Source organism: Sturnira hondurensis, unplaced genomic scaffold (genome assembly GCF_014824575.4).
Source record: "Sturnira hondurensis isolate 20B ecotype Veracruz unplaced genomic scaffold, ASM1482457v3 Scaffold0010128, whole genome shotgun sequence".
Classification (NCBI taxonomy): Eukaryota; Metazoa; Chordata; class Mammalia; order Chiroptera; family Phyllostomidae; genus Sturnira; species Sturnira hondurensis.
In genome coordinates, this window is record NW_028082759.1 from 2,841,649 (window position 1) to 2,859,044 (window position 17,396).

Consider the following 17,396-nt stretch of genomic DNA (forward strand, 5'->3'; position numbering starts at 1 on the left):
CAAATCTTCAAGGAGATTGAACATTGTAAGCACTTACCTCTGGAACGGCTTACAGGTAAGTGCTTACAGGTAAGGACAGCTAGGAACGGCTGTCCTAGCTCTCGTTTATAATGGTTCCACTTATGTCAACTCTTCAATAGTACATGTCAATGTACTATTATGTCAATAGTATAGACTCAGCTGTCTTTCTAATTTGTATTCAAACATTAAATTAAAGAGGAAACCAAAAAAATCACACATGGGGAAAAAGGCAAAGCAAACAAACTAATCAGGAGTGATGATATTTACCATGACATTGGAATAACCACCTTTTCATAAATATGGCTAGACCTGGATAATGGTTATTTTAAACCACATCAAATACAAACAATAGCACTGTGTGGTATTCTGTAAGAAATGGAAATAGGGGCTTTTTCATTCCTACCCTGTGGCCAATCACTCTGTGAACCAGGGGCTGAGTTCCATTGGCAGCGATTGTTTCTGTGTGTGTGTGCTTTTTTTGCTGGTATTTTCCCAGGGCCTAAAAAAAAGATGTCTGGCTCTGTTAGGCACTTGTTAAATATCTGTTGACTAACTCACTAAATATTTGTTGAATATTATAGGTGTGGTATATTCAGAATATGTAGTTCTACCTAAGCATGAGTGCAAGAAAATAATTTTAAAGCTTGAAATTTTACATTCAAAAAGAATATTCTCCCCCGAGAAACAATGCTAACAAAATACAGGTGATAAATGATGTTAATCATGTCAGTAATCATTTGGTGAATACTGGATATGATATCATAATACCTTTAAAAATAAATTTCAAAATCAGTCCCATTATTTTTGGTTGCCTTTAAGGTTCTGAATTGTTTTAAAATGTGGTACAGTATATTTCTTTTTTATCTTTTAGGTGCTCATGTGAGAACTCCTACATTTTGGCAGACATACAAAAAATAACATTCTGGATTGGTAGCTTGAAACTTTTAAGGAGGACACCGAACCGTCTGACTCGGTTTTCCATTAGGGCACGTGATCCTGGGTCCATTGCCACCTCCCTCTGTTCCTCTTCCTCCTTAGAGTGAAGGAGTTCTCGCCCATCCAAGGCCAGTTATTTTCACCCCTCCTTTAGGTCTCATTGACCCCTGTTTTAGGGGAGGGGAGAATCTGAAACTGGGATTAACTTTTCTCTCACTGGATCCTTTGCAATGCACTCAGGTTGTACATGATAAACTCCTATGAAGAAAGATCCAACGTGTCTCTGAAAACTGCATCTCTAGTCACCCTTGAATCCTTTTCTGGAGTGTGCATAATTAAACTTTACTTTTTCTGGGGGGGGTAAAAATAGATTTCATTAATTGTTAAAGTTCAAGTGTTTAGGACCTCTATCCAATGACGATTTAACCTGCTGGCATTTACTTTTTATCTCTCCATGTGCCAAATTCTCCTTAGAAGAAAGCCAAGAAATTACATTTTACTTCCAAATAAGTGAAATCAAAAAAAAGCAAATTTATTTAATTGTTTTTTTAATTAAAAATAATTTTGTGATAGGAATACTTAATATGAGGCCAGACTCAGTAACTGAGTTTTCAATGTACATGGCACCGTTGTTTCCTGTAGGCACAATGCTGGGCAGCAGACCTTTAGGACTTATTTGTCTTTGCATAACTGAAACTTTACCTGTTAATGACCAACTCCTCATATCCTCCTCACTCCTGCCAACCACCATTGTATTTTCTGCTTCTATGGGTTTGACTATTTTAGATACCTCAGAGAAGTAGAATAATGAAATATTTGTGCTTCTGTGAGCTGATTTATTTCCCTCGGCATAGTGCTCTCACAGCTCGTCTAGTTTGTTGCATGTGGCAGGATTTCCTTTTCAAGCGTAAATACTATCCCATGTCTGCATATGCCGCATTTTTAAAAATCCATTCATCTGTCAACGGGCATTTAGGTTGTTTTCACACACAGGTTGCTATTGTGAATTCGGTGACCTTGGGTGTGCAGATACAGGGAGGAACTTGAGTTTACAGCGTAACTGCTATGCATTGAGGGGGCAGAGCTATTGTGAACTCTGCTAGTTCCAACAACTGCTTGGTTACCTGTAGTTCACAGTGGACTGGCATGTACTGGGCCCCGTCATTGCTCCAAGGGAGAAGCTGGGAGCTGAGGATGTCCTCTGGATGCTGTCGTGTTGCACTGTTCTGGGGTTGGGGAGTGTGCTGAGAGTGTGTGTCCACTTTCCCTACAGGTTTCACTGCATCTGGTCGAGTGTAGAAGCCTCTCACCTAGTTTCTGCATATCTGACAAAGAGAATGGACCTAGGTATTGCTATTGAGTTAGTGTGTCCATGGGGGAAAGGAGGGTCCAGAGTTTCCTATTCCACGTCGTTGAAGTCACTGCTAGTCAAACGTTTCAATAGGCACACTTTCTCATTCCCTTTCCTTTCCTACTACTCCCTATTCTTTCTACTCCCACCTGCCTTCTGTCTTTCAATCGGCTGAAAAACAGCTCTCCTTTATGCTAAATCCCCTGGAGAGTTTTCAGTCTTCAACTCAACCTCTCTGTGACGTTTGGTCGTTAACCAACGTTTCCATAACATATTCTTTTTTCTTGAGTTCCGTTGACACACTCTTCTGGATTTCCTCCTTCTTCTTGGGCTAGTTCATTCTTTGTCTCAATTGTTGGCTTATTTTTTCCTCCCATCTGCTCATGTTTTAATTCCATGTGCTTTCCTCGCTGTAAATTCTCTTTGCTGGCAAGTGATTGTCTAACCACTAGAATCTTCTGAGGAGCTTTTAGAATTCTGATGACTGAACCTCGTTCCAAACTAATTAAACCTGGAGGGAGGCAAGGAGTGGAGCTTGGCATCAGAAGTTTACAGAGCTTCTTAGGTGAATTCAGTGAACAGCCAGAGCTGAGCTTCACTAGACAAATTCATCCGAACCCACAGTTTTAAATACCACTTTTATATCAGAATAACCAACATTTGTGTTGGAGTTTTAAATAACCATAACCAGCACATGGCACTGAGTGTGGCATGTGTTAAAGCTTAAGAACTTTTTTAAAGGACTTCAGGAATAACTAATGTAAAAGAGAAATGTAGCATATTGATAGTTGTGTACGTTTGTTCTTTAAAGAACCTTATTTAGTTGATGTTGTAGACAGAATTCTCTCTAAGACAGACTGACATGAAGATCTACATGCAGAGAGTGATTGCTTTTGGAATATCTGTGTGGGCAAGGAAAGTGGGGTGAAACACAGGGGTGACATGGCTGCACCTGAAGCATCCGTCGGTGGATGCCCGAGGAGCCCTGAAGCTGGGGCGCCCTCTCGGAGTCTCCTCTATTAGTAGAAAGGGCTTCAGGTCCCCCTGTATCCCCAGTAACAAAGTTTTGGGACATGGGTTGCCTCCAAGGCAAGACCCCCTTGTTCAGCTGAATGCTACTCCAGAAGAGACCCAGCTCAGACCCCTAAGCAGCCAGCATTCCTGGCAACAGCCTCAGCTGTGAAGAGACCACCTGGGGCAGGCAGCAGCACAGCAGCCACAACAGGTGGAGCCAGGTGACCGACTGAGCGGGATCTGAGGGACCCCCTCCTCTAAACCGTTGATTTAAAGGTGAGGACATGGAGGCTCAAAGAGGGTGAGTGATTTGCCCAGTGCCATGTGGGAACCTCACTGTCTGTCTTGGGATAGAACACCAGCCAGTCTGTTGACAAGCGTTTTCTTCAATTATACCCACGTTTAACTTTATTATCTGTGTTAGTGTTGGTTTATCTTGTTGCCATTCCTATTGGGCCAGAAGAGAAACATTTTGTATTTGTACTATGCATGGAAAATTGAGAAATGGTAAGTGCTATTCCAGCTGCAGGTAGAGCAGAGTTAGAGGCATTGCTGTGGATTTTTATTTGCTGGACCAGGTTGTAATACTATTGCTGCATAGTATGGAAAGTAATAGAACAGTAGACATTTGCTTTTGGATTGAGGTTTAAGTTTAATTCCTTAGGTCATGAGATTTGTATCAAATTAACAAACCGCTGAAAAGTAGTGAGAATGTAGAGTGTTTTACACTGTTTGAGAAACACACCGTATAAATAGAAGGTACTTATAGTATTCATAGGACAAGTAATTTCACATGTGATATGAAGTTAAAAAAGATCATAGCCTTTAATGAGATTTGGAAATTGCTATTATCTAACTCCAGCATCTCTCCAAATAGATGTTTCTACTTTGTGAAAAACATTTTTCTTTGAGCCATGGATGATGTAATTGCATAATTGGAGTTAGACAAGCTTTGAAAATGTTTTTACAGGATCCAAGGGTTCCTTAAGCCCAACAGGGGTGGGGGATAAATAAAGTGAATGTTGTGGAACACTGTTTTTAATTATGATTCTTGGCCTATAATAACATAACAGACTTTGCCACACACGTGCACATATACCCATAAACACATTCTTTTCAAATAAATATAAACAAATTAAACTCAACAAATCATGTAAAAGGTATCACTCGTTGTATTCATAAACCTTCTGTTCATAATTTAATGTGTAGAAACAGAATGGAAAAATGGAGAGACTATCAAGAGAGGTAATAATAAATTATAACTAGGAAAATATAAAACACAAAACCCCCTTAATTATCTGGATTCATAAATAACTACTGACTTAGTTCGCTACCAGAATATATAAAATATTTGTCCTTATATGACTATTTATCTGATTACCTAGAAGAATATTTTCAATACTTTAAAAATCTCTGTGCTCTACCTAGTCCTCTCCCCTTCCCCTCTGATAACCACTGATAACCCCTTATAACCACTGATCTTTTTACTGTCTCTATAGTTTTGAATTTTCCAGAATGTCATATATTTAGAATCATATAGTATGCAGTCTTTTCAGATTGGTTTCTTTCACTTGGTAATAATGCATTTCTAGTTCACCATGTCTTTTCATGGCTTGCTAGCACATTCGTTTTTCATGCTGAATAATATTCCATTGTCTGGATGCACCACAGTTTACTTTTCCATTCATTTACTGAAGCACATCTTGTTTACTTCTAGGTTTTGGTAGTCACACATAAATCTCTTATAGACATTTCTGTGTGTGTGTGTGTGTGCATGTGAACATTGTTTTCATCTCCTTTGGGTAAATACCAAGATGGCTAGACAGGATGGGAAGAATATGTGTAGTTTTGTAAGAAACCACCAAATGGTCTTTCAGAGTGGCTGTACCATTTTGCATTCCCACCAGCAATGAATGAGAGCATCTGTTGCCCTTGATTCTCATTGGTGTGTGTTGTCAGTGTTCTGGACTGTGGTCATTTTAATAGGCCTATAGTAGTTTATCATTGTTAAGTAGCATTTCTTTGGTGACCTATATAAATTGGAGCATTTTTGTATATTTATTTACCACCTGTACCTCTTCTTTGGTGGGGGGTCTCTTACAGTCTTCAGCTGTCTGCTCTTTTCTTTTTCTTAAATATACTTTTTTTATTTTAGAACAATTTTAGACATATGGAAAATTTGTCCAAAGAGTACACAATTTACAAATACCCTGCATGTAGTTTCCCCTATTATTAACATCTTACATTTGTATGGTACATGTTTTATAATCAAGAACCAATGTTGACACATTGTCATTAACTGAAGTCCATACATTATTCAGATGTCCTTAGTTTTTACCTAATATCCTTTTATTTTTCTGTTCCAGAATTCTGTTCAGGATTTATTACAATATTTTGGTCTTTATGCACCTTAGGCCCTGCTTGGCTGTGATAGTTTCTCAGCCTTTCCTTGTTTTTCATGACCATGACAGCTTTGAGGTGTACTGGTCAGGTACTTTGTGCAACGTCACTCAGTTGGGATTTGTCTGATGTTTTTCTTATAATTAGAATGAGGGTATGTATTTTAGAGAAGCATATATCTATGGATTTTATTTTATAGTTGATAATATAACATAATACTCCTTTTTGCTCTAATCATTTCTAATTTGGCCATTGGGAACTCTTTCAGTTGGCCTCTTTGTCATACTTTCATCTTGTTTTTCCCCCCACTCCTCTGAGCTTACTTTTGTCACTACAAGATACCTGACTTTTTAAAAAATTATATCTTAGGTAGGATACCCGCATTTGTTTGCATGGAGGAGCTATCTTAGCTTGTGGTCCACAGGTCCAGGAACCCTCAGCACTGCAAACTTTCCCTGTACTTTTTCAGGGAAGAGCATAGCTTTTATCAGATGCTCAGTGGTGTCTGTAACCTAAAAAGGAGGTAAAGAATCACTGCCCCAGAGTACAGAGGAGAGATACCACAATCCACATATTTTACATATGTTTACCTTGCTCTCTCCTCGCTGCTTTGGGCTTGCTTCCTTCAGTTCATGTCCAGCTGAAAGCTTTGCAGGTCCCACACCCCGTTCTCTCCTGTGGACATATCCATACTGCATTCAGGCCCGAGAAGACCTTTGACCATTGTTGTAGCATTTATAACTCTTGGAAAAAATAATCCCACAATCCCTTTTGGGTCAGAATCCTGGTGTGAGGGAGGAGATTAGGACACTATGCTGTCACACACCGGTTCTGAGGTGGAGCTGTGCAGTGTGGTCACGAAAGGGTCACGTAAAAATATGAATGTTCTACATGGAAAATTGAGCTTTCCCCTTTGGAAAGAAATTTCTGGACTTTTCCTTTAGTGCTGGAAAACATTACATCATACAGCTATACAGCCTGATACATTCCTTGCATAACTTTGCATATTAGTAATGACTTTGGTTCAAGTTCAGGCAAGTGAACAAAAGAAGACTGATTGTAAAAAGGCTTTTGATATAAAACATTATTTTCTCTAGCCATTGGATCCCATTGCCTGAGTAGAGTAAGTTATTTTCTTAAATTAATATCACATTTCCATGAACTAAATCCTGTTTTGTAATAATATCATAATTGTTGATAGATTTCTTGAAATAAAATGGCATAATCAGATGGATGAAACATTGGACTGAGATTCAGAATATAAATAGTGAAAGGCATTAAAATCATTTAACTCCTCTTATTCCTGCTCAGTTTGTATAAATAATACTGGTCTCTTTCTAAATTATGAGATAATATAAAGTACACATATAGGAAAATATGCTACATGCAAATCATTCCAACTCTTTGGAAGAAAGTGGCATAGTTATTTAGACTCCTTAAATGTTTTTTAGTGTGTAGAGATGATTTTAAGGTTATTTAAACATTAACTAAGCTAAAAACATAATTTTTAAGGTAGGGGAAGATCCCTAAATTCATGAATATAAACTGATTGAATTTCACTTAAATTTTAAAATATCTCCAAAATGCTAATAAAAAGAAGGGTGAACTGTTGGTTAAGTATTTGTGTCAGCCTACCTGCACCAGAGACATGAAAAGACATTGACACAAATAAGAATAAAAGGGCCTATAGCATATTTGATATACTTTCTCTTTGATTTCAAGATATTTTTGTCTACCAACTATGAGTTTTTGTTAACTTTTTGGGGCTTTGGAAATACAAGAATTTGGAGGTGTTTAGAGGAAAGAGTGATGCTGATAAGTTGTAAAAAGGGCAAATTCAGGTTTCCCAAGACTAATGATTTCTAAAATTAATAAGACTAGCAGAACTTAATTGTAATGTAATAATGATTATTGTCCTAAAGCAATAAAAGCAATATATAGATGAATGGCAATAAGAAGGTAGATGATATTTCATTTCCATTACAGCAGGGTTGTTGTCAAATGAGAATTAGGAACTTAGATCGGGTTTCATTCTTGACTTTACCACTTTAGAAAACTGTCTTAACTGTACTATGCCTTCATTTCTGCATATACATGCACTTTATCTCTCCATCTACTCACTTACTGCTCACCGTTCTACCAGTCTGGCTTTTCTCTTTCACTTCACTGAAAAATAGCTCCCTGTGTGACTAATATCTCTCTTATGTAACCAAGCAAGTGTTTGTGATGATCAAATAAAAGAATGTAATGGACAAGATGGTTGGTTCTCCAGTATCTATTTCACACCAGACTATCACCTGAGCCGACCATGATTATTTCTTCCTGCTGGCCAGTGATTGGTTCAGCAATGTCCAATGCTGGAAAGCTTTTGAGAGGGGAAAAAAATAAGTCCTTTCTCCTGAAAGGACACCACAGGAAGAAATTTCTTTTTCATCTGGAAGTGATGAGTGTAACTGCTACTGCTGTGAGGCACACAGCTATCTTGAGCATGAAGAGCATGAAGTCTCCTTAAAGACCTGGCAGATGGAAATGCTTGAACCAATGTGTATTTGATACTGTGTAAGCTGTGCAGGGGGTTACAAAAATGCAGAAGCCATGATTTCCTCAAGAAGCATGCTCTCTGTTATCCAGTTCTGTTGGTTATATACACGTGGATAAGGAAAGAAGCTTCAGAGTACTGCCAATGTGTCTTTATCAGTTTGTCTTCACTACAGTAAGGCAGGATAGTTGAGGCTAGATTTTAGACAGTCAGTATTGAAGGATGGGCTGGGAGTAGATGAGTACACTAAAGAGTGGAAGTTACAGTATTCCAGGAAGGGGATTTATTATGAGGCAATGAATAGAGGAAAGACAGAATTTGGTAATGAGTTAGAACAGCTAAAAATAGGTTTGACTGACACAGCTTACAGCTTATAGCTAGGCCAAGTAAATAACTGGAAACAGATTAACAGGAGTAAAAGTATTCAAACATTAATTTTCAATCTTACACAGGGGCATCACAGCACAGAAAGTGAATACCCAAAAAGTAGTGAGATTTAGAGCTTACATATCATCTTTATAGGTGCAGAGGAGGAATATAGACTTATTAAGGGAGGATATATATATATATAATGCACATATGTGCATATACATACATATGTGTACATATAGAGACACATGTGTATATGTACCTGTGTGTGAGCATGCATATACATATACTGAATAGACAGATGAGCTATTAGAAAAATAGACTGGAGGTATGATAGTTCATGACAAAGTTTGTCTGGTATAATGTCCATTTCTAGTTTTCTCTACGGTGATAAAAGTCAGTCTTTCCTAGTTGATGAAACTCCCCAGAGAGGATCTATGATAATCAACATCATTTTGGAGGACCTGTTTTTAAGCAGATAAAGAGCATTTTGAGACTTCCGCCAAGATGGAGGCATAGGTGGAAACACTGTGCCTTCTCCCACAACCAAGTTTGAACACAGCAAAGGTTTGGAGAACTAGGACACAGCCAAAGACCAGAAAACTGAATTATACGGAAGTCCGACAACTACGAACCGTTCAACGGGGACGGTAAGAGAGGCGGAACCAGCNCAGTGGGATGAAACGCGTGGGCCCGGTGACGGCAGCAACTGCGGCACCGGTGAGGGCCGCGGCGGCAGGCAGCAGACAGGACGCCATAGTCCCTCTTTGACCCCGCCCCCACATACAGTGTCACAACCCAGCGACTTAGTTGCCCTGCGGCACCGGTGAGGGCCGGGGAGGCAGGAGGGACGCCAGACTCCCTCTTTGACCCCGCCCCCACATACAATATCACAACCCAGCGACTGAGTTGCCCTGTTCTAGTGAACACTTTAGGGCTCTGATCCTGCTATGGAACAGGCACGAACAACCCGAAAGATGGCACAAGAAAAACTCAAAGTCCCAGAGCCAATAACTCTAAGTAACCGAGAAATTGCCAGCCTCTCAGAAGCACAATTCAAGACACTATTTATTAGGATGCTCACAGAACTGGTAGACTATAGTCACAAATTAGAGGAACATAGTCACAAATTAGAGGAATATATGAAGGCTAAACTAATTGAAATGAAGGGAGATGCACAGGAAACCAATAGTGATGGAAAGGAAACTGGGACTCAAATCAATGGAATGGACCAGAAGGAAGAACAAAACATCCCACCAGAAAGGAATGAAGAAATCAGAATTCAAAAAAATGAGGAGAGGCTTAGGAACCTCCAGGACATCTTTAAACGTTCCAACATCCGGATTATAGGGGTACCAGAAGGGGGAAAGAAACAGCCACGAGTGGAAAACATATTTGAACAAATAATAAAGGAGAACTTCCCCAGTCTGGCAAAGGAAATAGACTTCCAGGAAATCCAGGAAGCTCAGAGAGTGCCAAAGAAGTTGGACCCAAGAAGGAACACACCAAGGCACATCATAATTACATTAGCCAAGACCAAAATGAAGGAGAGAATCCTAGAAGCAGCAAGGGATAAGGGGACAGTCACCTACAAAGGAGTACCCATCAGACTGTCAGCGGATTTCTCAAAAGAGACCTTACAGGCAAGAAGGGGCTGGAAAGAAGTATTCCAAGTCATGAAATCCAAAGACCTACAGCCAAGATTGCTTTATCCAGCAAAACTTTCATTTAGAATGGAAGGACAGATAAAGTGCTTCTCAGATAAGGTCAAGTTCAAGGAGTTCATCATCACCAAGCCCTTATTATATGAAATGCTAAAGGGACTTATATAAGAAAAAGAAGATGAAAAATATGAACAGTGAAAGGACAGCAAACACACAGTTATTAACAACCACACCTAAAACAAAAGCAAACCAAGAGGACAGCTAGATCAGGAGTGGAACCATAGAAACGAAGAACACATGGAGGGTTAGCAACAGGGGAGTGGGAGGAGGAGAAGGGGAGAGAAGGTACAGAAAATTGCATAGATGGTAGGTATAAAATAGATAGGGGGAGGGCGAGAATACTGGGGGAAATATAGAATCCAAAGAACTTGAGACACGTGGTTATAAACTAAGGGGGGGGGAGAATGGTGGGGGAGGGAGTGTGTGGGTGGAGGGGAATGAAGGGGGGGAATAGAACAACTGTAATGGTATAATCAATAAAATATATTTTTTAAAAAGAGCATTTTGAGAAAGCTTCTCCCAGTGTTTACTGTTTTTCAAGTGCCTTTAGCTCAAAATAATCCTTAGGCCAAAGAGATATATTATAAGGTGACACATTCTGCCATGCTTCATAGCTGGAAGAAAAAATTCAGCTGGAAAGTTCTTTATTACAAAAACTAGTGTTGCTTGTCTTTATATTGTCTGCTCATTTCATTTCTTAGAAGGAAAATACTTGTGACAGGTTTTATATCAAGAGGCACAATAATAGCATTTCTTAATTGGACCAGTACAAATATATTTTATAATTAATTATCTTTTCATCCCAGGAATGAGAAAGCTTGTAAATGGGTTTTAACACCAATTTGCATCCTGATATCCAGTTTTCCCCCACCCCCTCATTCTCTTTAGAGTTCGGTATCTTTGATAAGGGATGATGGTTGGCTTTAAAGAGGTTACAATTTCACATACAATGAACGAAATCTTATTGCCAGTCCCCAATTCCCTGCAACTGTGATACTGAAGCTGATAAGATGCTAAGAAATCATTTTAAAGTGCTATATAGCCCTGGCCGGTGAGGTTCAGTGTGTTGATCACCAGCCTGTGATCCAGAGGGTTGCTGGTTCAATTCCCAGTCAGGGCACATGCCTGGGTTGGGGGCCCCGTCCCCAGTGGGGCATGTGAGAGACAACCATACATTGACATATCTCTCCCTCTCTTTCTGCTTCCCTTCCCCTCTCCCCCAAAATAAATAAATAAATACATCTTAAAAAGAAAACACTATAAGACCTTTTGAAAAATAAAATAAGATGCTATATAATCTGCAACATTTTAGATTTTTCATAAATTTCTTAATATTGGTTATATCTCACCTTAGTAATTGTATCTTATCAGCAAATTGTATAATAATGAACTCAAAACAGAATTGCCTGATAGATAAGAGTTGGAATTTCAAAACAAAGCTATAGCCAATACATATAAATTAAAACACTTTATAAAATTGACACTTTTACTATATCAATACAGAATGGATAGTGGTAGATGCTCCAAATATGGTTCTAATGTTCCTTGTCATTCTCATGGGGTTTTTTTTGTATTGGGAAAATGATTATGTAATAAGACTTTGTGAGTGGTCAAACAATCCATAAACAACCAAACATTTTCCACTGGCTTCCAATGAAGTGTGTGTGTTTTTAAGTATTCTCGAGCAACTACCATTTTAGTCAGGTCCATTGTTCAAAGTTAATTGAAATAGAAAAATGTGGCAGTTTTTCCCTCAGTTGACAGCAAATATATATGTAATAAAGGTAGTTGTATCTTACAGCTCTGTATTTTTCCTTGTTTAATTGATCTGGTAACAGTGACACTCCTTCTGACCAATTTCCCCTGTCAACCTCAAAAATAGAAATAGCCAGCTATTTTACTGGCAGTTGAGTTTATTTAGCAGTAGCAGAGCACTTTAATTCGGGACGAGCAAGCTGTGGTGAACCATAGGCTAGTCCAGAGAGAAAGGGGAGACTCCAGCTCTTACTAGCTTTCGGAGGGAAGTGGGAAGACTGTTCACTGGAGAACAAGAGTCAGAAGCTGTGGTGGGTTTTCATGGGCTGCACGTGGGCGTTAGTGTGTTGCAGCGAGGGCAAGGACAGATCCTTCTTCCTTTTCAGAAAAGCAGGAGACAAAATTCCTCCGTGAAAAATGCCCTCCCTTGCTGAAATAATTATCTTCCTTCTTGCCGGTTTGGTAGGCTGCGAGAAGTGGTACTTGTGTGAGAGCTCCCCCTACAGGGCTTCTCCGCTCCATTTTAAATGAGGTTTCTTTTATTAGTATATTTGTTTTCACACCCCCTTCCAACATATTTAACTCAATGAAAACATTTGTTATGCATTTCTTAGGGAATATTATTTTATAAATGTCAGCAGGATTGTTTTTGAATTCTTGGACTATCTCTCTGGCCATCTTTTGGTATTCACATACTCTTTTAGTTAGGCGGAAGGTTAAACATAATACATTATTCAAAACCTTTCTTTTTGCTCTTCTCATTGTCTGCGTTCCCTTTGCGCTTGTCTAGATTTTAATTGCAGGTAGCTTCAGGACAAGTAAGATGTCTGCTTAATTTTTTTTAAAAGAAAGTAACTTGGAGTATTTAGGACAGTGTTTCATTCATCTGGTAAAATTACGTGCTAAAGTAATTTTTTTGTTGATTTTCATTTCTTATGACACATATTTCTTTTTGTGGGCTGCTGACAATGTCTCCTACTTTTCACTTACTTCTATTTGGAAACACCATGCTATAACTGTAGATTTGTGTCCAAAAATAAATACTTACCGGGATTTCATTTTTTTTTTTGTCTATTATAGCCAGCAGTCAGCAGAAGACCTTGCCCGTGCCCCCGCCAATTCCACTAGCAACATCTTGAATAGGCTGCTGGTCAGTTATGACCCCCGGATAAGACCAAATTTCAAAGGTTCGTTCCCCTCCACGCCTGCAAATAGCTCTCTTCTGTGAAGTTCAAAAAATGAATTCTATCTGCATGAAAGCCTTTATTTATGGTGTTTCATACAATAACATTTCTAATTAATATGTGACTTTTCCAGAATGTTCGTCGATTCGGAGCACTGTAATGTTAAACATGTTCCAAAAATAAGTCAAACATTACTTCTAATAGTTTTATATGATTTCCAGGTTTTTTAAAAAGGAAATAACATGAATTAACAGACTAACCTCTGTAATAGGTTTTCTGAGTACTTAGTATTCTTAACTTTAGTGATTTAAAATTTAAGCTCTGGTTGCCATGCTGGCTGTCATTCATAGACACCAAAGTTCCAGTTGGTGGAAAGTGACCATCTCCTCATTCGGGGATAGAGAATAGTTCTGATGTGTATTTAGATTCTTTTTTACTCTTTTCTAGCCTTTCACATTGATGAAAAAATTCCCTCTACTCTTTTGCTGGGGGGGGGAGGGAAAGATGGCCATGTGTTTTTTAAAAACACGTTACCTTGTGTGAATACAAGTGACTGTGTTTTCTACAACATAGATTGATTTTACCCCAACAAAAGATTACCGTTTACCATAGCTTTCAAGAACAAAATCCACACTTGCTACAAAAGTCCTGAGAAGATCGTAGCGCTGGGACAGGTATTAATGTCGATCAGATTAACATTATAAAGCTTCATTTTTTTCCTTCACAGAAAAAAAAAAGTCTGCAGCTGCTTCTAGTCAACTGAAGTTATACAACCATGTTGTAAAAACAGGGATTTTTGTTCATTACCAGAACCTACTCAGTTACTTTCAACAACAGCCATGGTCTGGATTGTCACATGTCTACCGTATATTGATTCCCCACCTGTTTCTCATCAGTCGGTGGTTATGTGGCTGAAAGGCTAAATTCACATATTCTCTTTGTTAGCCCAAGCGGCAGCCCACAATGAGTAAAGAGAAAAAAAGGCAAGAAAGAAATTTGCAACATTATACCTTAGTTCTCACTCCATGAACTTTCAAATTATTTTCCAGGAGGTCAGGCAAAAATCTGTATAATGACTCTGTTATACGTCTGATTAACTTTGAATTTGCATGAATCAGGAATAAAAATATAGTAGTGGTATGTACAAGTTATTGAATATTGCTTTACTAATTCAAGTAAGAATTTCAGATGATGATAAAATTTCAGCAACTTAAACCATATTTTTAAATGATGTTTTGTAAAGAATAATTTACATTTTCTTAAAGAAAATGCATCAACTAAATTTATCTTTTTTACTTTGTTTTTATTTTTTACACCATTACAGGTATCCCCATTCTGCCCTACTTTGCCCACCTGAAGCTCCCCAACCCCTGTCCCTCCTTCCCTCTGGCCATCACCACACTATTGCCTGCATCTGTGAGTTAAGCCAAACGTTCTTTGACTGATCCCTCACCTTTCCTCACCCAGCCCACCCCTCCTGCTCTCCTCTGACAGCTGTCGGATGATTCCATGTATCCATGTCTGTTTCTATTTTGGTTGTCAGTTTATGTTGAAAGGTAAATGTGTTTTCTCAGAGTCTTAACAACTTAAAGGTAAATATTTCTGGAAAAATGACAAAATACAACTCAACTCACTTTATATTTGTGTAATTCTCCCTATTTAAAAAATAGGTTATCAGTAATTGTGAACATGATACAGTAAGACCTTTGATTTATAATTTTATATCCACGAGGACTGGGGCAAAAAAAGAGATAAAAATCAAATGCAGGAGCCATGAAATATGAAGACTCTGACCAAGTTTTTACAGGCACAAAATATATCCTTCATTTTTATTCACAGGTATCCCTGTTGATGTAGTGGTCAACATTTTTATCAACAGCTTTGGATCCATTCAAGAGACCACCATGGTAAGATTACAATTAATTTCATGTTTTTAATCATCAAAATTGAACCTAGGGCATAGTGAGAGGAATGATATTAGAGCTGAAAAACACTGAGTAACTCTAAGGAAAAAGTGCACGCTCTTTCCTGGTATAAAATAACCCAGTTTCAAGGTTAAGTTAGTGATTCCAGTGGCTGTGTAATGTTATAATTCAAATTTAGCCCTAATACTGCATTAAAACTTACAAACTTGAAAAGTCACCATACTCCCTCTGAACAGTTAATTGGACTTATGGAAGTCCTTAAAAAGGACTTATGCAATTAATACTCTGGGGCAACATATTTCCCCCAATATGCCCATATGTGTAAGCACTGAAAACGTCTGAGTGTCGACAGTTTTTTCCTCCTGGTTCCTGAGAAGGATCTTTGGTTTCTCTGTTGGACTGATTTTGTGATGTGTGGGGCAGAAGACTGTGAAAAGCAAAATCGAGCCTCATGAAATATGGCCATGGAGCTCCCTGAAAGTGTTACGCAATGGGGGAGAGTGCAAGGAAAGGCGAAGGTAGAATGGGAAGCAGGGACCGTCAAGGGACAGTCATGCTACCTTGAAGGAACAGAAACAAAAGGTTTCGGGAGTAGCTGCCGTCGTGAGAAATGGTACCTTTGAGACACAGACGGCTGTACAGCATGAGTGGATTTCCTGAGTGGTGTATGATGTAATTCCCCCCCGGCTTCTCAAAAGACATTCAGGAAAGTCTACTTGTTTTTTTTTTTTTTGATGTTTTAGGGTATAGATGTGTGCCCATTTTTGAAAAACCACATGCTGAAATGATACTTAATTCAGGTGGGAGAAAGAAGGCTCGGGTTCTTTTTTTTTTTTTTGAGATGCTTTTTTAAGTAATAAACTAAGGTGTGGGTTGAAAGCCTAGTGGTAATGGTCCAAGTACAGTACAGTTATTCAGGGGATAGCTCAGACTAGAGAAGGAATGAAACTATTCCTTTAATCCTAGTAGGAGCATAGTATGCTACAAAGGGAACTGTAGGCTGCATTTAAATTATAATGCCTATTTTTATCCGTGATTATGATGAGAATGTCATTTTTTAATAGAAGCATGCATTTAGCCCCTGAATAATTGATTTTCTTAAGCAATGTGTAAACATTTCTAGAGAATTATTTAAAGGGTTTTGGAATCAAGTCCAAAATTCACTTTCATTTAGTTCACCTAAATGGCATAGGCATACAATACAGATTAGTAGAAGTCGGCTCTGAAATGTAATATAAATTACCATATATCACTCAGAAGACAAGTATAGCACTCATTAATTGAACATATGATTAGTCTATCAAAGCACTTCACTTTGCAGAGCGTAAGAGAAGTCATTTTCTCAAGGTGAAACTTGCATGGGGAGCTGTTTGGTCTCTGCACTTTCCTCCGTACTCTGTTTTATCTTTCACAGCACCCCTGCACTCAGCCTAAAACACCAGGGCCAGATGTCACAGCCTGCAGGAAGCACCCTCAACTCTCTTTTGCACTTGAGGACAACTAATGCAAGGATATTTTTCTCAATTACATAAAGGCTACATGTGTCATAGACTAGTATGTATCATTAATGTATCTGCCACTTAATAAATATTGAATTGCCTTCCCAATAGGAGAAATCTAAACTTCTCTAGGTCTCATCAGTAGTTACTTGATTACATCAAGTTGAAAACACCTAAAAGAAAGGGGTGTTAAAAAAGGGACAACATTTTTATAGATTACTGGCTCCTCAGACTCTGTGCCCTCTTTTCAATCCAGGCTTCCATTTCCATTATTTATTTGTTAATTAAATAGGAGAGCTTCTTTTGTGTGTGTATTCTCTTTATTCTCTAATGAACTATAAATCCTTAAAGTCAGGAATAATGTATTCTACTCTGTCATTTTCCATAAGATACAGATGACAAAAGGCACCAGATAAATAATGAACACACAAACATGCAATTTCTTGTACTAGCTAATATTGATTGAAAAAAATGGACAAATGAATTATGTTATTTGCTGAGTACAAAGTGAATCAAAGAAGCCATAAAACAATTGGCAGAAAAGTTTTAAATAATAAATGCATGTTGAACATTTGTTTGGTTAAATAACAGACTGGATGATGTTATTATCGCAGAGTGTTAATTTTCAAGACCTCTGTCCAGAGAACAAAGTTATTTGTATTTGCTGTTTCTTTTGCTG

General features: G+C 38.3%; 1 protein-coding gene across 2 annotated transcripts in view; it reads left to right on the forward strand.

The window, feature by feature from the left end:
* The window catches only part of GLRB (glycine receptor beta), a 51,886-nt gene that overhangs the window by 7,587 nt on the left and 26,903 nt on the right, over window positions 1-17,396 (forward strand). Inside the window, exons 3-4 of one of the 2 annotated variants that reach the window (XM_037058278.1) lie at window positions 13,190-13,296; window positions 15,133-15,200. In XM_037058278.1, the coding sequence (XP_036914173.1) occupies window positions 13,190-13,296; window positions 15,133-15,200 (175 nt within the window). Of the gene's footprint in view, window positions 1-13,189; window positions 13,297-14,629; window positions 14,710-15,132; window positions 15,201-17,396 lie in introns of those variants that run through there. The other variant, XM_037058279.1, reaches the window with a different exon arrangement.